Source organism: Rattus norvegicus, chromosome 6 (assembly GCF_036323735.1).
Source record: "Rattus norvegicus strain BN/NHsdMcwi chromosome 6, GRCr8, whole genome shotgun sequence".
NCBI classification, from domain to species: domain Eukaryota; kingdom Metazoa; phylum Chordata; class Mammalia; order Rodentia; family Muridae; genus Rattus; species Rattus norvegicus.
The window spans coordinates 33,589,188-33,616,268 of NC_086024.1; the positions used below are offsets into that span (position 1 = coordinate 33,589,188).

At 45.6% G+C, this 27,081-nt stretch overlaps 2 protein-coding genes across 12 annotated transcripts in view; both read right to left on the minus strand.

Annotated features, from left to right (window-relative positions):
- Nucleotides 1–435: 435 nt before the first annotated feature.
- Mfsd2b (MFSD2 lysolipid transporter B, sphingolipid) lies at nt 436–13,290 on the minus strand. 5 transcript variants are annotated; one of them, XM_002729615.4, is made up of 14 exons: nt 12,346–12,502; nt 8,556–8,681; nt 7,531–7,655; nt 6,685–6,808; nt 6,297–6,375; nt 6,078–6,208; nt 4,582–4,672; nt 4,350–4,471; nt 3,787–3,870; nt 3,444–3,524; nt 3,131–3,240; nt 2,700–2,843; nt 2,209–2,385; nt 436–1,168 (listed from the first exon to the last, which is right to left on the minus strand). In XM_002729615.4, exons 1-14 carry the CDS (start codon nt 12,409–12,411, stop codon nt 1,144–1,146), a joined length of 1,485 nt encoding a protein of 494 aa, XP_002729661.1. In that variant the 5' UTR covers nt 12,412–12,502; the 3' UTR covers nt 436–1,143. The 5 variants fall into 5 exon arrangements, 4 of the variants coding, with proteins under 4 accessions (XP_002729661.1, XP_006239931.1, XP_006239932.1 ...); XM_006239869.3 differs by having other exon boundaries at nt 6,685–6,835; XM_006239870.4 differs by lacking the exon at nt 8,556–8,681 and having other exon boundaries at nt 6,685–6,835; nt 12,346–12,494.
- A 1,326-nt stretch (nt 13,291–14,616) lies between these two features.
- Nucleotides 14,617–27,081, minus strand: part of Ubxn2a (UBX domain protein 2A) — a 42,155-nt gene continuing 29,690 nt past the window's right edge. For 6 of the 7 annotated variants that reach the window (XM_063262479.1, NM_001109482.2, XM_039112930.2 and 3 more), the window contains 3 exons: nt 25,247–25,384; nt 23,414–23,572; nt 14,617–18,242 (listed from right to left, as the gene is read on the minus strand). In XM_063262479.1, coding sequence (XP_063118549.1) covers nt 18,053–18,242; nt 23,414–23,572; nt 25,247–25,384 — 487 coding nt within the window. In that variant the 3' untranslated portion in view covers nt 14,617–18,052. The remainder of the gene's footprint in view (nt 18,243–23,413; nt 23,573–25,246; nt 25,385–27,081) is intronic. The other variant, XM_039112932.2, reaches the window with a different exon arrangement.

Here is a 27,081-nt window from a genome sequence, read left to right on the forward strand (position 1 = left end):
TCTATGTCCCCCTTCCTTCATCACCATACCCAGCTAAATTTGGTTTGTTTTTTTTTTTTTACTTTTTTTTTTAAAGATTTATTCATTTATCATATGTAAGTACACTGTCACTATCTTCAGACACACCAGAAGAGGAGGGCATCAGATCTCATTACAGACGGTTGTGAGCCACCATGTGGTTGCTGGGAATTGAACTCAGGACCTCTGGAAGAGCAGTCAGTGCTCTTAACCGCTGAGCCATCTCTCCAGCCCTAATTTTTTTTTTTTTTTTGGTTCTTTTTTTCAGAGCTGGGGACTGAACCCAGGGCCTTGTGCTTGCTAGGCAAGCGCTCTACCACTGAGCTAAATCCCCAACCCCAGCTAAATTTGTTTTTGAAAAAAAAAAAAAAACCCCAATGAATCTTCCCCAAAGACAGAGACCCCAGAAAACAGTAATTCCTATTATATGGTTTTATATATATCATAGAATTTCAGACTATTTCACAATTTGCAAAAGTGGCTGGCCTCTGATGGTTCCATGTCATCCTCTGTCTACTGAGAGAAAAAGTGACCTTAACTCCTGTGAACAGGGCAGATGCTGGATAAATACCTGCTTAAGAAGTGGCCAGACAGGGGTTGGGGATTTAGCTCAGTGGTAGAGCGCTTGCCTAGCAAGCACAAGGCCCTGGGTTCGGTCCCCAGCTCCGAAAAAAAGAACCAAAAAAAGAAGTGGCCAGACGGTGCTCAGCCTCCAGCCCGCCCATTCGCACTGTGTCCGGTGTCCACTGGAGACTCAGATGCCTGCATCTGTATTCCTGTGCTGGAGCTCTGCCATTTAGCAAAGGGAATGTACTGGCCAGGGTAGGCAGGGCTTCCTGATGTCAGAAATCTTTGAGGAGGATGCTTTCAGAATCAGGTCTCTTGAAGGTGGAGCAGTCTGGAGTACAAGCCTGAAAAGGTCCAGGTTCAACAGGCAAGGAGCTGTGGGGCAGAGTTCCCGGACAGACAGAACCTGAACCATCCCCTCAGGGGATGTCACTAAAGTCTCCACCACAAGGGAAAATGCCCTGAGCTAAGTTGCTAGGATATACTCAGGGGCTGGATGAAGAGAGTTCCAGAAAATGCAGGTTTCTCCTTTCCAGCTCACAGAGGTCCCCTTAAAGTTCAGGCAAGGCTGTAGCTAGTCCTCCTGAGGGAAGAAAAGAAGCCAAGGAGGAAGAGAGAGGTGAGGTGAGGGGGTGAGGTGAGGGTCTCCGCCCCGTCACAGAGTGCCACAGAAGTTTCAGTGGCTGTTCCATGTCTTGCCAACAACTCCTCACTCAGCTCCGTTACAGCCATAGCCCAGTCCCTTCTGAGTCCCATCAGTCAAGTCCCCTCCTCTAGGCATTGTAGAGTGAAAGTGTGACCTCTGGGCCCTTTTGCTGCAGGCTGACGTTATCAGCTATGAGACGTGAGTAGCTGATGATAATACTACCGTGTGTGTCCTGTGCAGACATGGACACCCGCATGTGTACTTGTACGTAGGAACATCCCCAGGCCAGATGTGAGTTGATGTGCAGCATACCCTCCCTCAGTACCCTCAGGAACTGTGCTGAGCTCCTGGGATACTGGGATTCGTGTAACATATCCTGTAAGCTTCCTGCTCTATCCTGGGAAAACCTTGAAGACACACCCTCCATGGAGCAGGATGTGTCGTAGGGGAAGGGCAGGCGCAGACAGCCACTCAGCAGTCATGGGGAGAAGAGAAGGAAGTGCCCAGGCTTTGGCCCTGGGCAGACAGTGATTCTCCTCCGAGATGGAGACCAGAAAGCAAAGCCTAGGGGAGAGGAGGAGCCGCACCAGTGAGCCAAGTACAACCATGCAAAAACTGATGTCCCAGGATGTGGAACCTGACAGAGGTGCAGGGTAGAGGGTGACAAAACACCAAGTGTGAGGTGGTCTAGTTTTTATAAATAGATGGGGTATAAGGAAGATTTGGGTGTCCCCCACATCTCCAATCCATGAGGTATCCCAAGAAGAAGACTAAAGGTGAAGACTAGAGATAGATGGACATCCAGGAACAAAGAGAGTCATTGAAGCTAAGGCAAGTGACCTGAAATCAGGAGGTTTAGCTGGCCAGTGCGGCAGGACCTACAGGCTGCTGTTAGCTGTTGAGCAGTGTGTGTGCATGTGTGTGTCCCTTAGGTTGTTACCCCTGCCCATGTGTACCCACGTGCAAACACTGCCCACCTCCGAAGGCTTAGCTGGGAGGAAGTGTCCTGGCTTGGAGTCTTGGGAGTGGGGCCAACCAGGAGGATGCACAGACCAATAAGGATCATACAGGTTGGCACAGCACCGATGAGAACCTTGAGCGTGACCACCACTTCTTCTGCTTGCTGGCAGGCTCCTGCCTCATACCCTGCGAACCTGGAGAAATACCACCGGCTCTCTCATTTCGTCAGCTTTGCTGAGCATTCCCCTTTGGGTGCAGAAGCCACAGACATGTCACCCTGCCCTCTCCTGAAAACTGACTTCTAGCTAGATTAGCCTATTATGCAGGACATATGAAAGGCCAGAGAGGAGTTGGGACCCCTTTAGTCTGGATGATGGAGTCCCTTGCACTCCATGGAGTAGAACATGCACTCTAGAGTCATAGGGGATCTAGGGCAGAGGCTCTGACCTCCTCTTCCCATCCCCCTGGTCTTTTGTGCTTTTGCTATACCCCCTGCCCTGGGACTGACCCCAAACTGAGGGTAGAGATGCCCAAGGCGCCCGCGCCTGACAGCTTGGTGAAGAAGACATAGGATGAGTAGAAGATGGTCTCCACGCCTGGGCCATGCCGGTGCTGCAGCTGGAAGTCATCCACCACATCTGGCAGCATGGACCTAGGGGCAGGTGCATGGAGTCAGTACTCTTCACTTTGAAAACCAGCAGACAGCCTGAGAGTCCTCAGGAGGGCAGAGATGTAGTTGGGAGTCCTCTCTGTCCAGAACAAGCCCACAACCATCCAGCAGTATATCTGTGTTCCCTTCTGTTCCATTGTTGGCTCCTTCTTGAGAGAGCTCGAAGGAAGCAACTGGTGGCCCCACAGGAAACAGGTCAGCAGGGGGAAGAGAGACTCCCTATGGAAGGATATGAGGCTCCCAAGCCCCCATCCCGTCATCCAGCCTACCAAGGTAGCAGCAGGGACACAGCAATGCTCACGCCAGAGACAAAGGCCACAGCGTAGGCCACCGGTGCTGAGGGCACAGCAGCCAACAAGATAGAAAAGGGCACCATCACCTGAGGAGACACACCTGTGAGTGGATCCCACACTTCCTGGCTTGCTTTCTCATTAACAAGCTCAGCCTTGGCCATGATAAGCCCTGCACCTGGTCCTGGGCTAGGCCCAGCAGACACAAGGAACGTGGGTCTAGCCCTGTTAGGTTCAGGCTCCATGGTTACCTCCCCAGCCACCCTCAGGCCTTGCTCCTTGCTTCACTCACACAGATCCCCAATGCAGATGTCCTCTTCCCAAATCGCTGGAGAACCCACTCCCACAGTGGGGTGCTCAGCACAGCCGAGACCTGTGAGCAGACGGCATCATCCCACCATGGTCCTGAAGGTCACACCTTCTCCCACATCGCAAAGCCCTTGCTTTTAGGTAGGACACCTAACCATAAAAACTGTCTGGTTTGAACCAGTAGCTATTTTCTTTGAGCCTGGCCCCCAAATCCTTCCTCTGCTGGAATGAGACTAAAACAAAATGTGGCCATTAGAACTTTGGCCATAGAGGTTCCCAGCTCAGGCTCCTGACAGCCCCAGCCTCCACCTCTTTGGTTCCCTTACCAGTATGGTTAGCACCAAGTTCTGGACGTGATCTTGTAGCTTAGAGGCGTGTGTACAGAACAGGACAAAGTAACTTTGTTCCACCTGAAGGGTTGCCCAAGAAAAGGTCTTATGAAGTGAATGGCAGGAATTCAGAAGTCATGTGTAAGAAACAGTATCCAGCAGGGCCTCTCCTTTGAGTCCTTGAACTCAAAGGGCACCCCCCCCCCAATATATATGAGTCATTTCCACTGCACTGTCTCCATTTGCATAGCTAAGATCAAATGGACTTTACTAGACTTTGGGTAATAAGAGGATGCCATACCACACACCACCAACTTCCCAGAGGGCCCAGTCACATGAGCCACATCCAGGTTTTTCTTCTCAGCACTAGCCTCTCTCGGTCCACAAAACTAGGTACCATGATGCATGCTTGTAATCCCACCACTTGCACAGGGGCAGGAGAATCAGGAGTTGATGACCAGAATTAGCTACATAGCAAGTTCAGGGTCAGCCTGGGTCATTCGAGACTGCATGCCAATTTACAATAAGCATGGGCAGCACGATCCCTTGGCCAGAAGTACCTGGACAGCAGCTGAGATGAACAAGAAAGAGACCACCAGGTTCAGGTAGGGTGGGTGCCGGGAAGTGATGCCCAGGCCTGTGAAGAAGCTCAGGCCTTGGCCTGAAGCTGGGGCAGAAGGGTCTGCAAAACAGGACAGTGGTACCTGGATTAGCAGGGTCCAAAAAGCAGCCCCCAGGAGGAGTCCTGCTCCCAGCTTCTGCCTCTCATGCCCTTACTGTACCTCTCCCTACCTGGTTGCTCCTTCACTCCTAGGCACAGCAAACTGCCACACACAGGGTAAGTCAACGCAACCACAGCGGCTGCAATACAGTAGAGTCGAGCCTGCAGGACAGGACAGAACTGCACTGGGGACAATGTTTCCAGCCCAGGGAGAAAGGCACTGGTACGGTGCCAGCAGAAAGAGCATTCCAAAAGCTCGAGGATGCTGGCTTCCTCTCCTTTGGTTTACTCTGTTAGGTCTGAGGGCTCAGTACAGTCTTGCTTTTCTGCTGACTCTTTGTTCCCATGTAGAAGGAAGCATCCACGCGACCAGAGGTCAGTGTGCTTACGGCCCCATCTTACTCAGCAAACAGGCACAGCTGCTAACGTCTGGGTCCTAGACCCTGAGGTTACAATGAAGAGTAAGTTGCCCCCGTCCACAATAAGGTCTGGGCAGTGGGGAGTTAACAATGTGATGTATAGGAACCCATATGAACTACAAAGAAAATAAAAATGCAGATAAAGAGATGCTTGGGGGTGATAGCCAAGGAGGGTAGAGGGGGCTTCTGGGAGGACCAGGCGGTGGGTGCGGAGTGGCTTTCCCAACTCAGCTGCACGCAGTTGCCCTGGCCTCACCCGGGAAGGCCTACTGTCCTTGGCTCTGATAGGCTGCTTTTGTTGTTCTGAAATTGATGGCAAGTTTGTATGTGAATTTCTTTCTTGTTTTTGAGACAGGCTCTTTGTGTTGCCCATGCTAGCCTGTAACTAAGTAGCCAAGGATAAAGGGATCTTCCTGCCTCCACCTCCAAGGTGCTGGGTTTACAGCTGTGAGCCATTATACCTGGCTTAAAGATGCTGACGGGCTTCCTTTGTACTTGCTAGATAACTCAGTGGGTAGGCAAGACTACCCACTGGGCTGTTGCTTTCTTGTCTATTGGTGGTCCGTTCCCCCTCCCGCCGCCCCCCCCCCCGCCCTGCCCTACCACTGAGCTAAATCCCCCCCCCTTTTTTTTTAAACAACATCTCACACACACTGAATGTTTCAGGTTTTTGGAGACAGGTTTCATATGGCTCAGGCTGGCCTCGAACTAACTGACCAAATATGTCCTTGAACTCGTGCTCCTTCTGTCTCAGTCTCCCAGGTGCCAGGATCATGGGTGTGCACTTCATGCTGGGTTGTGGTTTTGTTGTTGTTATTTGACTGCTTTTGGCCATGCTTGGTGATTGAACCTATTTAGTGCCTCATGCATGCTGGTCAAGCACTCCACTAGTGAGCCTGTAGAGGTTTTCCACCCCCCACCCCCTTTCTCCCTCCTTCCTTCCTTCAAGGCAGGCTTAGTGGAGAGCCTGCTGGGTCTTGGGGCTTGTGAGTTCAGCTAGAGAAGTAGGAAAAGGGTGAGTGTACAGTCAGCATTCCCGCTCCCTCGCTCGCTCGCTTGCTCGAGAGGAAGAAAAGACAGAAGAGCATCCCTGTAGGAAGCTGTTGACCTCAGAGGGGAGAGGGATCCTGGATACCTCAGACACTTACTACATCTGGGGAGACAGCAGTACTCGTAGGGTGCACAGTACCCTCACATCTATGGGACCCATGGGCACTGGATACAATGAGCCCGTGGACAGTGGCTCCCATCAGTGTTCCTGCCATCTCCATGGTAATCCCTGGAGACAGAGGATGTACAAGGTGACACGGCAAACTGTAAGATCTGAAGGACAGCAGCTCTCAGCCGGTACACAGAACAGTACTCACGGTACGCTGTGGCAGAGTCCCGCTCCCTGGGACTCGGGGTGAGGATCATGGTGAGCGCAGTGTAGGGCACCTGAAAGAACTGGGATGGCCCCTCAAAGGTTAGAACAGCCCTCCCACCTATATTGCTACTCAAGGGCTGTTGCCCTCCCCTGCCACGTGACTCTGTAAAAGCCAGCAGCCACCTTGTCCCATCCAGGTTCCTAAAAGACCAAGTCATCTTAACCTGAGAGCTAAGGGCTCAGAAGTAAGGGCTCTGAGCAGAACAGCAGAGGTAATGACAGGCTTCCGAGCAGAGTCCAGACCCACAACACCCTTACTCTGAATGATAATCTAAGCTGGCAGTGAGGCTCACCAGAACAGGGCCTAGGAGGAGAGGTCTCACACTTACCGTAGCCAGGGCCTGGAACAGGCAGTAGAAGCTGGTGTACCAGAGCCCGCGCAGGCTGGTGAAGGGGGGCAGGAACCACAGGAAGAAGTAGGCCAGTGCGATTAAGGGCATGCAGCCCAGCACCCTGTAGAAGCAGAGCTGAAGCACATGCCTACAGCATGGGGACCAAGGACCCAAGAGAGACAATGTCACCCTGCCTCTGCCCCTGGAGAGGCCATGGAGCGGAGGCTTTTAGGGAGCCATGGAGACTGGACGAAGAGAAGTGATGGATGAAGGGCATTCATTGGTGGAGAGACTCTGGGGGGTGGGTGGTAATGGTGGTTACTTAGTGGTAGAGCACTTGGCTAGCATATATCAGGCCCTGAGTTTGACCTTCTCAAGCACAAACTGGCTCTTCCTCTAGGACAGCAGTTCTCAATTTGTGGGTCATAACCCTTTTGGGGGTCAAATATCCGACATACTGCTTAGGATATGTATGTTACAATTCATAACAGTAGTGAGATTACAATCATGACGTAAACAAAGTTTTAGTGTTGGGGTAACCACAACATGAACTGTATTCAAGGGCCAAAGTATTAGGAAGGTTGAGAAGCATCGCTCTAGGGCCTGCCAGCCCAGTCTCACCGTGCTGAGCCACAGGCAGACTTGGGAGCCCTGGGCCGTCTGATGAGTGAGGGACAATCTGTAAGCTTGTCTCTGAGCTACAGAAGGAGTTATGCTCTAACCTCACTCATCTACACTGCAGAGGCTTGTCGTCTAACCATCCACAGGTATCAACTAAGAAACCTAAGGCAGTGACAGTGACACAGAGGGCAGGAGGAGTTTCAGCACCAAGGGACTGCTCACCAAGGCATTAGCCGTCCAGACCCTGTCCTTCTGCTCTTGTTGATGAAGAAGCCAGCCACAGGGTCCGCAACTGCCCCGGACACCTTCCCTCCGAACAAGGCAAGTGACACCTGGGCAGCGGGGATCTGAAACCATCAAGAGGATGGATGAATACAACCAAGGGTCTACAGTCTGACAACACAGCCGGCCAGGATGAAGATCTGGGAGCTCATCTCGGGACAGAGCTGTGGCGGAAAGGGTCCCTGCCCAGGACATGATTCCAGGGACATCAGAGCCACCGAGGAGATGGGTAACATTGATACCTGTGCAACTATCTGTTGGTTTGCTTTTTGTTTTTGAGAAAGGACAATGTTTCTCAACCTGGGTCATGACCCCCACATATTCTGCATATCAGAATACATTACAATTCACAGTAGTAGCACAATTACAGTCATGAAGTAGCAATGAAATAATTGTAGGTTGGAGGTCACCTCAGCATGAGGAACTGTGTTAAAGGGTCTCAGCATTAGAGGCTGAGAACCACTGAGATAGGGCTTCATGTCTCACGTTCTTTATGTAGACAAGAATGATCTTGAACTTCCAGCCCTGCCTCTACTATTGGGATTATAGGCTTGCCCCACTGTGCCCATTTCATGCATACTAGGCAAGCACTCTACCTGTTGAACTACATTCTGATCCCCACCTTACTGTTTTGAGACCGGGTTTTATGTAGGTTGGTAAGGCTGGCCTCAAACTAGCTATGTAGCTGAGGTTGGGTTTGAACTCCTGATCCTCCTGCCTCTGCCTTTCTACAGGAATGCTAACATTACAAGTGCATGTCATTATACCTGACTGTTTTCTCATTTTCCTAGCACAAGCAGGATGTAGTGAGTAATTTTGAAGAGAAATGCCCTCCGTGGCATTTTATGTTGTTGTTAAACTTGGGTCAAAGGGCTGTCTACCAGAACTGAAGTGGTAGCATGGGGTCAAATAGGGTGGAGAGGAGATAGAAAGTCAGGGGGCCACAGGCTACAGCCCACACTCACCTGGGCCACATCAAGTAGGAAGAGCTGTAGGTAGAAGGCTGAGGCGCTAGAGGCCACCTGGTTGGGGATCCCACCAATGCCATAGCACACCTTTGTACAGACTGAGAGGCGACCATCTCTCTTGTCCTGGGGGAGACACAGGAACTAACCCCTATCCGTACAAGAACAAAAAGCTCCCCATATCCATGACTTCTGTAAAAATCTTGTATTCCCTGATGGCTTGAGGACTCTGAAATCTCCACCTCATTTTGCCCCCAAGTCATCCTTTTTTTGTTTTTTTTTTTCTTTTTTTCGGAGCTGGGGACCGAACCCAGGGCCTTGCGCTTACTAGGCAAGCGCTCTACCACTGAGCTAAATCCCCAACCCCCATCCTTTTTTATTAGATATATTTCTTTATTTACATTTCAAATGTTATTCCCTTTCCCGGTTTCCTGTTCATAAGCCCCCCTCCCCTCCTCCCTCATACGTGTGTTCCCTCCCCATCTCCTCCCCTTACTGTCCCCCGACATCCCCTGCACTGGGGGTCCAACCTTGGCAGGACCAAGGGCTTCCCCTTCCACTGGTGCCCCAACAAGGTTTCTGCTACATATGCAGTTGTAGCCCTGGGTCAGTCTATGTATAGTCTTTGGATGGTGGTTTAGTCCCTGGAAGCTCTGGTTGGTTGGCATTATTGTTCATATGGGGTTGTAAGCCCCTTCAGCTCTTTCAATCCTTCCTCTAATTTCTCTAAGGGGGTCCTGTTCTCAGTTCAGTGGTTTGCTGCTAGCATTGACCTCTGTATTTGATATGTTCTGGATGTGTCTCTCAGGAGCGATCTATATCCGGTCCCCCCCAAGTCATCCTATGGGGAAGTGAGAGAGAATTGAAAAACAGAATTCTAAACCATGACCTCTAAGTCATTCCAGGGGGAAGTTCTTCCTTGCATCCTGCCCCCATGCTTTCTGAGTCAGTGATCAGAGTGAGTTGTGGGTCCCAGTGTGATCTTGAATTAACCCATGACACTTTTAGGATTTGTTTGTCTCTTCGGTCACGTGCAGTTGTCCTGCCAGCTTCACAAGATGTTGTGATGATCGTTTGATGTTTGGGTTTATATTACATTTGTTTTGTGTGCGGGGCAGATGTGTATGCACCATAGCACACACATGGAGGTCACAGTATGTTCTCTCCTTCCACCATGGGGACCCTAGGTATCAAACTCAGGTCATCAGGCATGGTGGCAGGTGCCTTTACTCACTCAGCTGTCCAGTGTTTGTGACTTTTGCAAGCTACCTGTTGATTCCCTGGCATCGACCATGATGGGAGTATGCATGCTGGAGACACCAGCAAATTTTACAGACGAGAGCTCTCCTCCTTCCTTCTGGAAAGGCTGTTCACCAGCACAGCAGTATCACAAACTAGTGTGAGAGCCAGGAACATTGACTATCACAGTCCCTCAGCCATCCAGTGGAGTCTTAAGTGTCTGATTGCCAACAAACAGCCCCACGTGATCTAAACACAGCTTAGACCATCTCTGAACCCCATTTGTCACATTGCATTAAATAACTGCTTGGTGACTCAGGTCACGAACCTTGGTCATCCTTGTTCCTCTTTTGCAATTCCCCTGCTCCAGCTATCAGGTAAACCCTCTACACAGTTTCTCTGCTGCTATTCTACACTCCCTGTAGCGACCAGTGCTCTTTGACTATAAACCAGACTATGTCTGCTCTTTGCTGAAAACCCACAACTTGTCTTTATTGCCTAGTGAATGCCCAAGTCCTCATGATGGCCTTCTTCACCCATTCCCTCTCTCCCTTTAAATAGCTTTCTTGGTGGGAATTTCTTATTGTTCAAACCCTTTGGGGCTGGGGATTTAGCTCAGTGGTAGAGCGCTTACCTAGGAAGCGCAAGGCCCTGGGTTCGGTCCCCAGCTCCGAAAAAAAGAAAAAAAAAGAAAAAAAAAAAAAAAAAAAAAAAAGAACCAAACCCTTTGAGACCATTGCTTCTTTCAGGGTTTTTGTATTTCTCTTTCTTTTCTCTGGAAGGTATACCTGTTCTTTCAGGAGCTGACTGCTCACCATTCAGGTATGAGTTTAAAGGTTTCTTCCTCAGAGGCAGTCATTCCCGGACAGCCCAGTTTGCCCAGCTGTCTGGTATACTCTCTTACTTCCCACTTCTCCCCACCACCACGTAAGCTGAGACCAGAACCTTCTCACTGTGGAGCCTCTAGAACCTAGGCACATAGTAGGTGTTCTTAAAGCAATGTCTATGAAGATGCTGTATAGTATTCTATCTTCAAACAGTGCTAGGAATCATTTGTTTTCATCCTTTGCCTGGGGACAGAGTGGGGCGTGCAGGAACTAGGACTTTGTCCATTTCAGTATCTTGTAGACACCACCACAGGCAGGCTGTGTGGAAGGGAAGGTCTCCCAAGATAAGGCATATCGCAAACGTCACACATGCTTCCTACCCTAGGAGGAAAACCACACTCAAGTCTAGGTGTATTCTTCTTCTGACATTTGTGTGACTGCAACTTCCAGAAAAACTTAACAGGCAGAATCCAGTGTGAGTGGATTCCCATTCTTTAATGAGTCTCTTGTTTTACCCTAAATGGGCCCGTGGAGGTTTGAGATAATAGAAAGGCCATCACAACAAATTCCAGCTGAAACTGACATGAGACAGACTCGAACCTTCTGAATAATGAATGCTTGGTCTCCTTAACCCCGCCAGTCCTGTGCAGTCCATGGAATCTGTACTTTCCAAACCAACAAACTGGCTGTGAGACCTGCTGACCTTCAGTTTCTTGACAAGCAGAATGCAGACATATTAGACATCATAGCATTACTAGGGTGATCAAACACTGCTGCTTGATGGCAGTCTTAGGTGTCTTTTATTTTTCCATTGATATCACATATCTCTAAATCCTGAGAAATGTGAGGTTCCAGAGGACCCTCTATCGCACCCCACTCCCAGTACAGGAGTCTTACCATCTGAGACCCTCTGCCCCTGGGCCACATCTCTTCCTCATTCACCTTTCTTAATTGTTAAGGAGATGGTTCTTATTAGTGTTTCCAGAACATCAAGGAATCTTCCTGCCTCAGCCTCCCCAATCAGGTGCTGGGGCTACAGGTACACTTAAGCACGGGGGTCTCCAATTGAGGGCCACTTTTTTTTTTTTTTAAATCTAAGGTGCCTGAAAGTAACACTGAGTCAAGGAAGGCGATGGAGGTGTAATCCATTGAAGTTGCAGAAATAGCTTGGCTGTGGAACTGATATAGGTTCTGAGTTTAGCATGACAACAGCCCAGTGGCTCTTAACTTCTCTGGCATTAGCGCCAGCCTCGATATCACCCAGCCCCAGCCCCATCCTCAGAGAGAACACAGAAGGTCTAAGAATACCTTGGGTTTCCATCTGCCCTCTACCCGCACCTCTCAATCCTGGGCATCCGGAGAATCCTCTAAGGAGAACTTGGTACCTAGGCAGCACCAGGATTCCAGAGGAAGGTTAAGTCCACGGGAGCTGCCTAGAGTTTGGGGAAAGGAGGCAGCCCCCTTACCATCTGCCAGGGCTAAGAGGCCTCCAGGAGGACCTGCAGTCAGGACACTAGAGATCCTGCCTGCCTGCCTGCCTATTGAGTAAAGCTGTTATTTCACGCCTGGACCCAGGATGCCTTCCTATTTTCTCTGGGTTGTCCCAGTAGCACCAAACTGCGCACTGCCCAACAATTGAACAAACTGCGGTGGTAGGTGCCTTTCTTCCCTGCCCTTGGGAGGGCCGAGTAGCCCGGCTTTCCTCTTCCCACCCTGGCGCTCACCGAGCCTGGCTCCTGGGTGTGAGGCTCTGCGACTGGAGCCCGGGTGGGTCCGTGGGGCACCGACATCCTGTGGCTGCTCAGCTCTGACTGCTGTAGCGGCGCGGGGACTACCGGGGAGGCTGGATGTGGCCAAGTGGGCGTGGTCCCAGTGTGCAGGCAGCCCGCCCGCCCTGGAGCCCTAGTAGCTATTGCCACCTATGGTGGTAGTGTGGGGGTATAAGAGGACCTCGAAGCTTCCAGTCGCCATACACCTGGGAAAAAGCTGCCAAGTCCTCAGGGACGATTTTGTTTCTTGGCAGGCGTTATTGTAGACAGAAACCCTCGGCTAACCTGCCTTGGGTGAAAGCCAGCAAATAAATCTATTCTTTAAACGAAGCAATACACTTCACTTGTTCAGATTAAAAATATGGCTGAGTCCCAAACTACACATTTCCCAGGCTTTCCTATAGGTAACTTGCACCTACATCTGCACGACCAAGTCCTGGCCTGTGAATGATGTGTGGTTCAATACCCCAGGAAATACTTTCAAAAGGCAAAGGACCTCACTGTATAAAACCTAACAAGAAAATAGTGACTATCCTTCCTTGTATCATCAGACTACTGAAACAATGGGCCCTGAAAATTAGTCAACCCTCGCCCCATCCCAAGGCGGGGGTGTGTGTGTGTGTGTGTGTGTGTGTGAAACCCAAAATTCCTCCTGGGAGAAAAGGCCCCAGGCAGTCAACTTCTTAAGAGAGTTCCAACGTGTCAGCTTTGCTGGACTGCTGAATTACACTCTTGGGATTTGGGAGGCCACTGGATCTTTGGATTCCTTTCCTCAGTGTGCTTGTTATGGTCTAACCTCATCCCAACTCCCCCAGAATAGCTTTAGCCATTTTGTTCCATGCTTGCCAGTCACTGGCACAGAGAAGTCATTTGGCTCAAGGACATGCTGACCACATACCCTGTTTTGTTCTGTATATTTTGAATGTTCTGTATGAGGTTTGAATCTTAATTCCATAAAGCTTTACATAGCCATCAAATCAAAGGTCAATATGAACTGTTATGTCTAAAATATCTTGTTCAGAGGGGACCACTGGGCAGTCCTTCCTGCACCTACATATGAGCTCACTGTGGTTTTTGTGGCTGACATTGAAGAATGCTACTAATAAGCCAATAGGTTATTATAATGCCCATGCTCTGTTATGTCAATGTTCTGAAATTCCCTGTTCACCCCTCTCCACTACCCCTTTACCTCACTTAGGACCAATCTGCCCAAAGGTGAGTTGAGAACACTTTGCCTAGTAAGTCACTGCTCCCTTCTTTGCCCTTTAAGCTTTAGAACCTGTTTTTTCCTATAAGAAGTCTACTCTGAGAGCAGAATAGTACTGCAACTAGGCTCCCGCAGTCCTTTCTGTGGTCCTGGACGTCCAGTGTTAAGGGATGGTTTGTCGAGTTCTTGAACCCAACAGTGTTCACACTGCAGACACCTTCCTTCTCCCCTTTCACTATTCACTTGGCTCTGAAATGGTGTGTAGAAGGTGGGTGACTCAACCTGGTTTGTTGGGGGCACAGGTTGTGACCGCAAGTCTGGCAACAAGAGGTTACTATACATATTAGATTAGACACAATCCTCCTTAGGACACAAGCACAAGCTGCACTACAGTAAAACAAAAAACACTGTGCTGCAAAAAATCACTACATTTGGCAAGGTAAACATGTCCTCCCAAGTGTGAAGAACAAATATAAAACACTTGTATTGGGATATATAAATAACAATAACAGAAAAAATCTCATTTTAAAGTGATACTCCTATAGATGAACCATAGCACATAGTAAGAACATGCTCATATTGGGTGTGGTAGGGCCCTCCTTTCTTAGAGACAGGTTTTCTCATTGTAGCCCTGGCCTGGAACTCGATCTGTAGACCAGGCTAACCATCAACCTCAGAGAGCCATTGCCTCCAAACCCTGGGATTAAAGGTGCACACCACCATTGCCCAGAGGAGCTCCTTTTCAAGGAGATGCACATTTCCAAAACTCTGTCATGGTTGAATATAGTTGAGTATGTTAAAAAAAATCATTGATTCTACTTGTGTGTGTGTGTGTGTGTGTGTGTGTGTGTGTGTACAGCTATCTAGATCCCAAATCAATTCATACTGAGATTATCTTTAGAATATCTATATTATATAATTTCCTATAATGAGTATGAATTGTCTGTGCCAAAACAATTTAAGACAATTGGCAAAGAGCCAGATATACATGTAATGAGTAAGCCACTTCTGACTGAGGATCCAGTGTGATGAGCATCTCTTTACTGAAGTGGTTAGTTCTGAGGCAGGGAAGTACAAGGGAGTCAGCGCTATAAACAAGCCTGCATGCTAGGCCATAAGAATAAATAACAACCATTGGACAGCTCCTACAATATCACTTTTCACATTTCTGAGTATGAAATGAAAACAGCATTGGTTAAGGAAAGGGCATCTAATAATCATTAGATCAAATAATCATTGATTCTCAAACTGCAGGACTTGGCCAAATTAAAAAATGACAAAAGCATTCACCGTTACTACTGTAGAACAAGTGTAAATTACTTAACAGATCCTTTCAATGAACAGCATTTTATCTTTAAGAGACATTTCAGTTTACCATTAGCAAAATACATCAAAAATATATTAAGGCACTAAAATAAATACATAGTACTACATTGTCAACGAATGGAGACGTCATGAGGTGTACTGAATGAGTCGTGATGAAGGAAGATTATTTTAGCTTTGACAGTGCATAGTAATCTAACCAGCCGATTATGACATGTCAATCAGACAGTATTTCTCTGTCTATCTCATCTGCAAGATAAGACAACTGACCATGACGGTTCTGGAGCAATGACTGGGTCAAACTGTATTCTCCTGAGATGTTCACTTTAAGTTTTGCTTCCCTTGGCAGTTTATTCTCAGAATCAACCTGCAATAAGGAGTCTACACATTAGCAACTTTACGACTTTTGAATTTTCAAGTAAAAAGATTCATCAGATGATTATCTTTAAGGAAATCTTTGAGAACATTATTTACACAAACATTTTCACAGTTTTAAAAAAATGCAAGTTATTGCTGATGACAGTCCTTCCTACTGGAACATCTCCCTGGCATGTGCTCTACATACAAGAAACCCCCACTGTACCTTCTGGTTAATTAGAGATGGAGGCTTTATTTGTACATACACAAGAGACATTCTTGTGAGAGGCTCCTCATAAGAATACAGAGAACCATTTATCAGTTATAACTATGTAAATAGGAAGGTTTCAGGATAGGCCTATTATGAAACATTTCCTTAGAGATTCCTGAACATGTTAACAATCAAAAGTTTCTGCTTATATCTGAAAAATAAAACCATTGATTTTACTATCCCCTTTTTGTTAGGAAATTATTTATATTGCTAAAAAGGGCTCTGATAGTGATGTGTAAACGTTATGGACAGATATTTAATTTTCTATCGTATACCTGCTGATTTTCTAGATAAGGGCAAATGGAGGTGCTCCCTGTCATTCTCTATTCCATGGGCCACCCAAAATACAAAGTCCAGCATATGGAAGACTGGGAGCTAGGGAAGAAAGCATCGTTAAGACGGGACTGCAGAAGGGCTGAAAGGAAGGACATCTAGGTGTGTACATAGGCTCCCTCCCGTTATTCCTGAGTCTTACCTAAAACCTCATTCACTTTCCAGCCCTGCCTCATCTGTGGATGGGAGGCAAGGCACAGGTTATGCCAGGAGTAGTTTAGCTTAAAGAGGGACAGCCTGAGTAAACTTGGGAGGATAAAGCTGAAGTGTGGAAACTACTTGGGTGGAGCATATAGGGTGGACTCGGGCCTAGAACTCCTGCATTTACACTAAACACCTCTGTGTCACTCGAGATTCCAAGTGCAGTTGGCACCCATCTCAATGACACACAATGCTTGTGACAGAGGCAGGAATAGACTTTATTTTAACAGACTCTCATTCTGTAGCCCAAGCTGGTCTTGACCTCATGGTAATCCTTCTGCCTCAGCTTTTTAAGTTCCAATGTGAACTCCCATGTTTGGCCAGGTATTGGCCCTTTGGGAAGGACTCCTAAATGATCCTTTGTCAAACTGTCTTTCCTAATCATATAGTTACATGTCTTTTTTATTCCCACAAATGAAAACTGCTGTCTTCATAAGAGACCATAAGCTACGTGATAATGCAGAAACAGTTGAGAATCCTTGTCTTCATGAAGTCAGACATTACATTTTTAGAGAAAAGGAAATACAATGCTACCTTTCTAGATAAATCTTTCCATCCTTTGGAAAATTATCATTTAGTTTAATTTTTAAAAATATAATATGCATGATGCTTTGTCTGCATGTACGCCTATGTATAACTTGAGTGCAGTGCCCACAGAGGTCAGAAGAGGGAGTTGAATATTTTTTAGCAGGAGTTTCAGATGGCTGTGCATGACCACCTGTGAGCTGAAATTGAATCTACATTTACAGAAAGGACACCCAGTGCCCTTAAATGCTGAGCCAGCTCTCAGGGTGTGAAAGTTGTTACTATCACAAGGTTTGCTATGTTGCTCAGGCTGACACGAACGCCTGTGCTCCTTCCCTCTCGGCTTGGTGTGAGCTGGAGCTGCAAGGCACGCACCGCTGCAGGCAGTTTCAGAGTTGATTTTAAATGAGTAAAGATCTGAAAACTTTGATTTTTTTTTCTAGACAGGGTTTCTCTATGTAACCCTGGAAGTTAGCTCTGTAAGACAGGCTGTCCTTGAACTCAGAGATCCTCCTGCCTCTGCCTCAGAAATGCTGGAATTAAAGGCATGCTCTGCCACTACCACCCGGCTTTGGTCAATTTTTTTGTGTGTGCTTTTACATTACAAATTTAAAGGATATTTTTTTACTGCTAGGGATTGAAGGAACCTAGAGTCTCATGTATTCGTGGCATATGCTCTCTACCACTGAACTACGTTCCCAGCCCATAAAATTACTTATAGAAAGTATAGAAAACTGTGTGGACAGATTAATATTAATATTTCATTAAGCTACACAATTTTATTCCTAGAAGAGTATACATCTTGGATACTGTTGCCAAATGAATATTTGAGTATCTCTTGCCATCACAGAATAAAAACTGGAAAGCTGGGGGTTGGGGATTTAGCTCAGTGGTAGAGCGCTTTCCTAGCAAGCGCAAGGCCCTGGGTTCCGTCCCCAGCTCTGGGGAGAAAAAACAAAACAAAACAAAACAAAAAAAACCTGGAAAGCTCCGAGGATGAAGCACAGGCAATATAATAATTACATTGATGCTTTAATATGTCATGTATAGTATTTTAATGTATTGCTATTTAAAACTGAGTTAGCTAACATTTATATAAATATCTGCTGTTTCAAAATACTTGAGTGCTGATGTTGAGTTAGCTAACTGACTACTCTGCTAACTTAGACCACATTAAGATTAGTGATACAGCTATTTAATAAATATGGGTTAACTTGTATTTGAAAATAGGTATTTTTTCTGAATAGCCTGTTGAGAAAAGTGTACTGACTCTGGGTTACAGTCATGTCTCTCTCTTAGACTCTCTTAGCTTGTGATGTTTGAACCCCTCATAAGGGATTAAGAAGCCCTCAAACCACAACTTTGGTCATACTGACTTCTATCTCCCACTTCAGCATGTCTGATGCCAACCATCATTTCTCTCAGTCTCTCAAAAATAAAAACTATCAGAGTTTTCTAAAAGGTTCGGCAGTTTTTTGGAGTCTCTGAATGATTACAGCATTCTGCAAGTCTGCTTCTTCCAATGTGAGCGTCTCATCCAGAAATCTGAGGAAAGGAAGAGCTGTTGCCAGGGCAAAGGGAGGGCTTCTCTGAGTTCCTTGGTATTTTTCAATGAAGTCTTTGATGTGGCTCACCCTGCAAAGTAGCACAAACTATTAATTTATGAAAATCCAAAATAATTTAAGGTAGCATCAACTTGAATAGCGATTTCAATTTGCTAAAGTAGAGCCTAGAGAAAGTTTTATATGATACAAGTAGTTATTTATTTGTTGTTGTTGTTTTAAAAGGAGTGCTGGGATTACAGGCCAGGGCTGAGTTTATGTGACATCATACCCAGTTTATATGGTGCCAGGGATCAAACCCAGGGCTTCACCCATCCTAGACAGGTACTTTACCATCTGAGCTACACAGCTACATCCCAAGCTCCCTAGCCTTTGTGAATGAACCCAGAGGCTCATTCATACATGCTAGCCAAGAACTCCTACTACTCAGTCCAAGTCGTAGGTTTTTAAAATCTGATGTGTGTGTGCGTGTGTGTGTGTGTGCACGCGCGTGCTATACTCTCAGCCCATAATCACTGCAATCTCGAATGTTAAAAGTTTGAATGTTCAAAGTTATGTTCATCTTTGTGTGTTTAAGGAGATTACACATACCACTGATCAAAACTAAGAAGCCATTTTATAGAACATCATTATGTTATTACTAGATAAGTACTTGTTAGTTTATTATCCTGCCTGTGTGTGGCTGGGCCCTCTCCATCCACCTTTCCTGTAGAATGAAACTCAGTCTTCCAGGCTTGTGCAGCGGGTTCTTTTTACCACCAAGCTGCCACCGTGCTGGTCCTACCAATATTCTAAAATAAAAAATGATGCCACAACATTTTCCTTTCCCCTTTCCTTTTCTTTTGCAGTGGTGGGAATCGAACCCAGGGCCTTGTGCATGTTAGGTAAGTATTCTAAAACCCCAGCCCTCAAAAATATTTTCTTAACATCGGGAATTTCTGTTTTGTGTTTATTGAAACAGAGCCCTTTTAGATTTAATTTTGCAAGTATTTTTCAAATCACTTAAGTACTTCCACAAGGAAATAGCATAAACACACCAAGTAAGATCTGAACAAACTGAGACTCAGACCACGGTCACTTCTGGTTCCACCACTGAGATCCATGCTCTTCGTGTACTAATCGTGTTAGTGATGTAAACACTTTAGTACTTTTCAATAATGGAGGATTAAACTTAAAATTTTGTTCAAGCACTGAGATATACCTGCAACCTGATAGAAAAAAAAATCTAGGTTTTCAAGACAGAATTCATGTTGTCCTAGCTGGTCTCAACTTGCAATGTAGCTAAGAGTGTCTTTCCTCTTCTGATCCTCCTGCCTCTACTTCCTAAATCCGGGATACACTAGATCCTATCTCAAAGACTAATGAACAAACAGAAACTGTGCAAAAGACGAGAAAAATAATAACTCTAATCTGAGCTGGTGACACAGTTATGTAATTCTAGTTGCTGGGGAGACTGAGGAAGGGGGATTGATGTTCAAAGCCTGCCTGGCAATTTGATGAGAACTGTCCCAAAGTTAGAAGAAAGCAAAAACAGGATAGTTCAGTGATAGAATACAGCCCTAAAAAACACCCAACCAACCCAACCTCATACCTTAAAGAAAAAAATGCAAAATTCAAAAGCTGTAACTGTGTAAACTTGCCACCAAATCTGACAACCTGAGTTAAATCCTCAGGACTCAAATGATGGAAAAATAATAGATTCTCAAAAGTTATTCTCATAGACACAAGCACATGCTATTGTGTAATAATCCCTACCTAAGCACCCACTCTCAAAAGATAACTAGATAGGTAGGTAGGTAAGTAGGTAGGTAGGTAGGTAGGTAGGTAGGTAGGTAGGTAGGTAGATAGATAGATAGATAGATAGATAGATAGATAGATAGATAGGTGATAGGTGGATGTACATATGTTAGGAAGGAGGAAGGGAAGGAAGGAAGGAAGGAAGGAAGGAAGGAAGGAAGGAAGGAAGGAAGGAAGATTATTAAGGCCAGTCTGGTCTATAGTGAGTTCTAGGATAGCCAGGGTAACATCGAAAAATCTGTCTCAAAAACTGTCCCCCAAAACAAAGACAAAACAAAAGAACCCCCTCCCCAAATAAAAACAAACTGGGCATGGTGGTACAAGCCTGTATTCCTAGCAAAAGGGCGGCTAACGCAATATTGAGTTGAAGGCCAGCCTGAAAGTTGCAAATCAAACTGGGCTACCTTGCAAGCCCCTGCCTTGACTGACCAACCAACCAACCAACCATCAAAAAGCTGATTAACCATCTACTTAATAAAACTATAGGTCTGTAGAGATCTTAACCTACCGATGGTGAAGAAGACATTTTATCCCCTACAAGGTAAGTTATTCACAAAAATATAGTAATTTTACCTCTGGGGAGCATAACTTTAGATAAACAGAGGAAGCTGGATGTGGTCTGGACAGTGAGAAAAGAGTATTACCGGTGTCTATGAGTTTAAAACTGAGCAGGCCAAAAAAGTGAGACCAGGACTCATAAACACAGAAATGTAGGGAGGAAGAAAGTGCTTCAGCAAGCAAACATATACTCAGAGATTAAAAGGGAAAACTGACAAATTCCTGACTCTAGTTGGGCAGTATAGCCTTCTTTGTAACTAATAAATAAGTAAATGTGTTAGGTATGTATGTGTCATGAATAGAGCCCTAGATTTGATCCTTAATGCTGGGTGTTGTGTGTTAGGGAACAAGGAGGAGCTGGCAGAAAGGAAAATGAATACAGCATGAAGAGTTCAGAACAGACAAAGGCATCTGATTTATAAAGCATGGGAAGGGAAAGGATACAGACTTCTGTACAAACACAACATTGCCAGGTGTCATGCTCTGGCCAGTGTAGTGTAACCGTGAGTAACACATGTGAACTCTTGCTCAAAAGAGATTTCTGTGTCTCTACCTTGGCTGTGAGGATAGGGCCTGCTTCTTTGGTTTTTGTTTACATTTTTTTAGATTATTTATTTTATGTACATGCGTACATGGTAGCTGTCCTCAGACCCACCAGAAAAGGGCACCAGATCCCATGACAGATGGTTGTGAGCCACCATGTGGTTGCTGGGATTTGAACTCAGGACCTCTGGAAGAGCAGTCAGTGCTCTTAACCACTGAGCCATCTCTCCAGCCCCCCTTCTTTGTTTAAAACAAAGAAGGAGACAGAAGGAAGAGATCTAGAGTCCTGCAGAGCTCCTTCAGACGACCAGCTGAGTTCCACAAAGCCATACCAGGAAACCCAGAAGAAAGACTTTGAAAGAAGAGTTGTTCTTTCTCTGACAGTATAAATACAATTATGGTGAACTTGTTCTAGAACTTTTTCTTTTCTTTATTGAGACAGGGTCTCAACTGTCAGCCTTGGCTGGCCTAGATCTTATTATGCTGACCTGACTGGCCTAATTCACAGAGAGCTACTGTCTCTACCTTCCAAGCCATGGCATTAAAGGCCTGCACCACCACAACCAACTCTGTTCTATAACTTTAAAAAACTCAGTATCTTGTTTTTTGGGATTTTAATGACTATATTGTGCAACAGGAAAATTAACACATCTGCATAAAAACTTAAACTTGGACTATTGCTAATACAAATAAAATAGATAGGTTGGGGATTTAGCTCAGTGGTAGAGCGCTTGCCTAGCAAGCGCAAGGCCCTGGGTTTGGTCCCCAGCTCCGAAAAAAAGAAAAAAAAATAGATGAATAATTATTTATACACTATAGACTACAGTAGACAAAAAGAGCTGGGCGGGAGCTGTAGATCAGTTGCATGGTATTGTCCTCTGCAGAACCGGGGGGGGGGGGGGGGGGGGCGTGGATCTTTGGTCTGGCTGGAAACAGCCTAAGCATTGCAGTTCTCAGAAGGAAAGCCTATGCAGGGCAGGTAGCTGGGGTTCCCAGTCTCATCTGCTACTGTGGCAGCACCAATGCCACAGCAGCAGGGGCAGGCAGCTGCTATAGGCAGTAGGCAGGTGGTGGCAGAGGCGGCAGGAGCTGCAGGGATGGAAGGGGCCTGAGCCCAGCCTGCCAGATAGGTCTAGGGATGAATGTTTTGATGGGAAAACTTCCCCAAAGTGTTACAGCTCCGTGAAATAGCCACTCTCAGATGATACTCAGTGAAAATTTGTGCACTTTATTCCAAGTGGAAAAGGACTTTATAAACATCAAGAAGTAGGGTGGCATCCAGGGGTAGATGCTTCCCATTGGCTCAGTTTGAGGAAGTAGTGATGCTCCATTTGCATGGGAGAGGACTTCAGGTATTTCCCTACTTGATAGATTGCTATGGTCCTCTCAGTGGGGTGTCATGTTTCCTGTTCCTCAGAAGGTTTTGGTAGGGAGCTGGCCCCATGCTTACTCACTCAATTCTGAGTTTCACAGGGTTTGGGCTCATTCAACCTCACCAGTTATGTCTGGAACATGGTCAATTTGCACCACAGGAGGCTATTTATGTCTAATGCATGTGAGGTATCCAGCAATAAAAAGTCAGAGAGGGGAAGAAATAGCTACAAAACAGACACTATAATACAGAATCAACATCTAAAACATGATACCAAAATAAAAACTAAATAGTTGAGTCTAAGAATCTTACATTGCATTAGCCTAGTACATTTAGAGTTATTTATTAAAAGCCCTGCTTGATTGGTTGGGGATTTAGCTCAGTGGTAGAGCGCTTAGGCAAGCGCAAGGCCCTGGGTTCAGTCCCCAGCTCCGAAAAAAAGAATATAAAAAAAAAAAAAAAAAAAAGCCCTGCTTGGTTCTCAAAAAATCAGCTTTGTCTAAACTTAAAAAGAAAAAATGAGGGCTGGAGAGATGGCTCAGTGGTTAAGAGCACTGACTGGGGCTGGAGAGATGGCTCAGCGGTTAAGAGCACCCGACTGCTCTTCCAGAGGTCCTGAGTTCAATTCCCAGCAACCACATGGTGGCTCACAACCATCTGTAAAGAGATCTGATGCCCTCTTCTGGTGTGTCTGAAGACAGCTACAGTGTACTTATATATAAAATAAATAAATAAATCTTTAAAAAAAAAAAAAAAAAGAGCACTGACTGCTCTTCCAGAGGTCCTGAGTTCAAATTCCAGCAACCACATGGTGGCTCACAACCATCTGTAATGAGGTATGATGCCCTCTTCTGGTGTGTCTGAAGATAGCTACAGTGTACTCATATATAATAAATAAATCTTAAAAAAAAAAAGAAAAAATGAAATTTAAAATTGGAAAACAAATTAGACAAATACCGAAACAAAGGACTGACCTATGAGAAATGTTAAATCTTTGGACAGTCCTTTCCCCGTTGGCTAACCAGATCTGGATCCTGGTGATGGGTTCCAAGTTGTTCAGTGAAACAGCAGACAAAGTGCTTTTATTGTCAACTTCAATACTCTTTGCTTTAGAAACGATTCTTGGTGTAGCACTAAGAAAATCCAAAAACAAAGTCAGATACATATTTTCTCATTATTATAAAAATTGTACATCAGGCTATTTTTGGAATGGTTCTGTAAGTCACAACTACCCCCTTAGTAATAAACGTTAGTTGTGATCACAACATGTTTATGAATAAAGGAAACAATGCACACCCAGTCCATCTGTAAGCTTACACGATGACGTGTACATTAGGATTAGCAGGGGCACAGGAGGAAAAGACATTTTCTGTAGAGGTTAGCTTTAGTCGTCAAGGAAAAGAGAGCAAACAACAAAGTATTTTGACAGGTACACCTAGAACTTTCTATATGTAAAGCTGAAAGTGTATATACCTTCCCACTACTGATGACTATGATATGACACGTTTTAAGACACAGAATGGCCTCATATCTAATCTTTGCAGGCTGTCATGGGTACCGTCACATATCTCTGACAGTAATACTTTACCAGGTGTGTTCTTATGTTTAATATTTTAAAAGTCAGACAGTGAACATAGAACAAAGTGTGTGGGCACTGGAAAGCATAAGTAAGTTTTTCCAGAGGAAAAAGTGGGACTTTACTATTAGAAAGTTAGCAGAGGTGCTCTAGTGGTATGAACTAGGGAGAAAAAAAAATGATTTATTTAATTTTGTCCTCAGTAGGAACTTTTGATCTGATGCCCCCACCAAATGCTCAAGATTAGTTCTATCTTATATCAGTATTCATTAAGGAAAACAGGCCTCAGGAATCCTTATGAAAATTAGCAAAAGGGACCCAGCATGTAGCTCAGTTGGTAAGCGCTTGCTTAGCATAGACTAATCTTTGTTTCATCGTATAATAGCCCACAAAATGATTATGTGGCAAACATCATATGAGGCAGGAGGCTCAAAAGTTCAAAGTCATAAACTAAACTAAACCAAACCAAAACCAAAATTAACCTTTAAAAAAATCTCACGGGGGCCGGAGGGATGGCTCAGTGGTTAAGAGCACTGTCTGCTCTTCCAGAGGTCCTGAGTTCAACTCCCAGCAACCACATGGTGGCTCACAACCATCTGTCATGAGATCCGATGCCCTCTTCTGGTGTGTCTGAAGTGTACTGACATACATAAAGTAAATAAATAAATCTTTAAAAAAAATCTCACTTGGGAATTGTTGTAGAAAGAACATCTTGTGTCTGTATAGATGTGGCACCTGTCAATAATAAATCTGATGGCCTATAGTTTAGGCAGGAAATAGGAGGTAGAACATCTGGGAGGCGAAAAGATTCTGTGATAGTGCCAGATAGGAGGAGATTCACCCAAGATGTGACAAGACAGATGCATGGTTCCTGAGCACAGGTAACCAGCCACATGGCAGAACACAGATCAGAATAAATGGGTTATCCTAAGTTATGAGCTAGTCAGAGAAGAGCCTAGCTTTACAGCCAAGGTATCTGTAAATATATTTTGAGTCTGAGCATTATTTCTGGGAGCATGGAGCTGGGAGGAAAAAGCCAGATATAATTTCTACAAATTGAAGATGTATTTCAGTAATAAGTTCTTTACTTCACATGTGTATGGGCCCTAGGTTTGACCCCCCAGCACCAGAAAAAAAAAATCCTTTCTAGGAGGAGAAATATTAAGTTCTGTACAGTCAGAATAATGAGAGAGTGTTTGTCATAGAATATACAGAAAATAACCATGCTTACCTTCCTAGTCTGTGGCCCTGTCCTGAGAAGGGTTGGAACACAGGCTTTGTAGACATACATACTTCATTTTTTTTATCTTCAACTTTAACATCCACCTCATCTTTATCAAAAACTCCCTGTAATTCTGAAGGTAATTCCCTTTAAAAGAAAAGAAAATGATAAAGCTCTTGTTTTCCCTTTCTATGAAATACATCTATACAAAATAACTATACGATTTGTAGAAGTACAATACATGAACTGAGGGAGTAGTTAGCTGGAGCACTTGCCCAGCATGTGCAGGTCTTGAGTTTAATCTCTAGCACCACATATGTGAGGCATGGTAGTGCATGCTAGAACCTCAGCACTTGGGACAGAAGCAGGAGGATCAGAAGCTCAAGATTATCCTTAATTATGGCAAGACTGAGGCCCGCCTGGACTACAAGAGACCCTTTTAAAAATAAATAGGGTTGGTAAAGGTACTTGCTACCAGGCCTGATCACCTGAGTTTCGTCTCTGGAACCCACATGGTGGAAGGAAAGAATCAACTGCTGTAAGTTGTCTTCTGACTTCTTATATGAATGCCAAGACACACAGGGGTGTTTTTTATGAATGAATGAATGAATGAATAGACTTAAATACATGAAAAAAGAAATATAGATGAGGTATACAATAACTCTACAACGAAATAATCGAATGTGTGCATGAAAGCCAGAGAGGGCATTAGGTGTTTTATTACTTTCTGTCTTATTCATTTGAGGCAGGGTCTCTCCATGAACCTAAAGCTTTTTTTTTTTAAAAAACTAGACTGGCAGCCAGTTAGCACCAGCAATGCCCCTGTCTCTGCTCTGCAAGAGTGCTGGGGTTACAGGTGCATAAGACCATGCTCATTAGGTCCTCACAGTGCAGAGCAAGTGCTCTGAACAACTAAGTCATCTCCACCCCAGTTAAAACTTATTTATTATCATTGTGTGTATGCATGATGTGTATGTTAGAATACAGGCATGTGTGTGCCATGGTGTATGTAGAAGCCAGAGTACAACTTCTGGGAGTCAGTTTTCTCCTTTCACTATCAATTCTGGGGGATCCCAGAAGTCAATGTGAACGATCCTAGCTGAGATGCCTAACAGCGGAGACATGGAACTGAAGATACCACCTCCTGAAGCCAGGTAGGAACCCAGGGGGAAGGATAAGCTCACCAACCCACCCACAGAATTTTCAACCCGAAAATGTTCCTGTCTAAAAGAAATGCAGGGACAGAGATGGAGCAGAGACTGAAGGAATGGCTGACCAATGATCAGCCCAGCCTGACACCCATCACAAGGGCATGCATTTATCCCTGACATTGATGCTACTCTGTTATGCTTGTAGACACGAGCTTAGCATAACTGTCCTCTGAGAGGCTCCACCCAGAAGCTGGCTAAAACAGATGCAGAGACCCACAGCCAAAGATAGGACTGAGGTCGGAGACTCTTATGAAAGAGTTGGGAAGGACTGAAGGCCCTGAGAAGAATGGGAACCCCACAGAAGGACCAACAGAGTCAACCAACCTAGACCTCTGGGAGCTCTCAGAGATTGGGACACCAACCAAAGAACACACATGGGTTGGAATGAGGTCCCTAGCACCTGTGGAGCAGACGTACAACTCAGTCTCTATGTGGGCCTCCCAACAACCAGAGTGGAGCCCCCCCAAAGCTGTAGCCTGACTGTGGTATCAGTTCCCCAACAGGGCTGCCTTGTCTGTCCTCAGTGGGAAAGGATGTGCCTAATCTGGCAGAGACTTGATGCATGGGGTTGGGGTTGGGGATATACTTGGGGGGAACTCCACCCTCTTAGAGGAGAAGGAAAGGGGGGAAGGC

What these genes read in the sequence shown, in the direction of transcription:
- Mfsd2b (XM_006239869.3), bottom strand. Translation starts at nt 12,411, where the DNA reads ATGTCGGTGCCCCACGGACCCACCCGGGCTCCAGTCGCAGAGCCTCAC. An exon ending in AGGAGTGAAGGAGCAACCAG is followed by an intron (nt 4,472 to 4,581) that starts GTAGGGAGAGGT and finishes CCTGTTTTGCAG; the next exon opens with ACCCTTCTGCCCCAGCTTCA. An exon ending in ATCTCTACCCTCAGTTTGGG is followed by an intron (nt 2,386 to 2,699) that starts GTCAGTCCCAGG and finishes GTATTTCTCCAG; the next exon opens with GTTCGCAGGGTATGAGGCAG.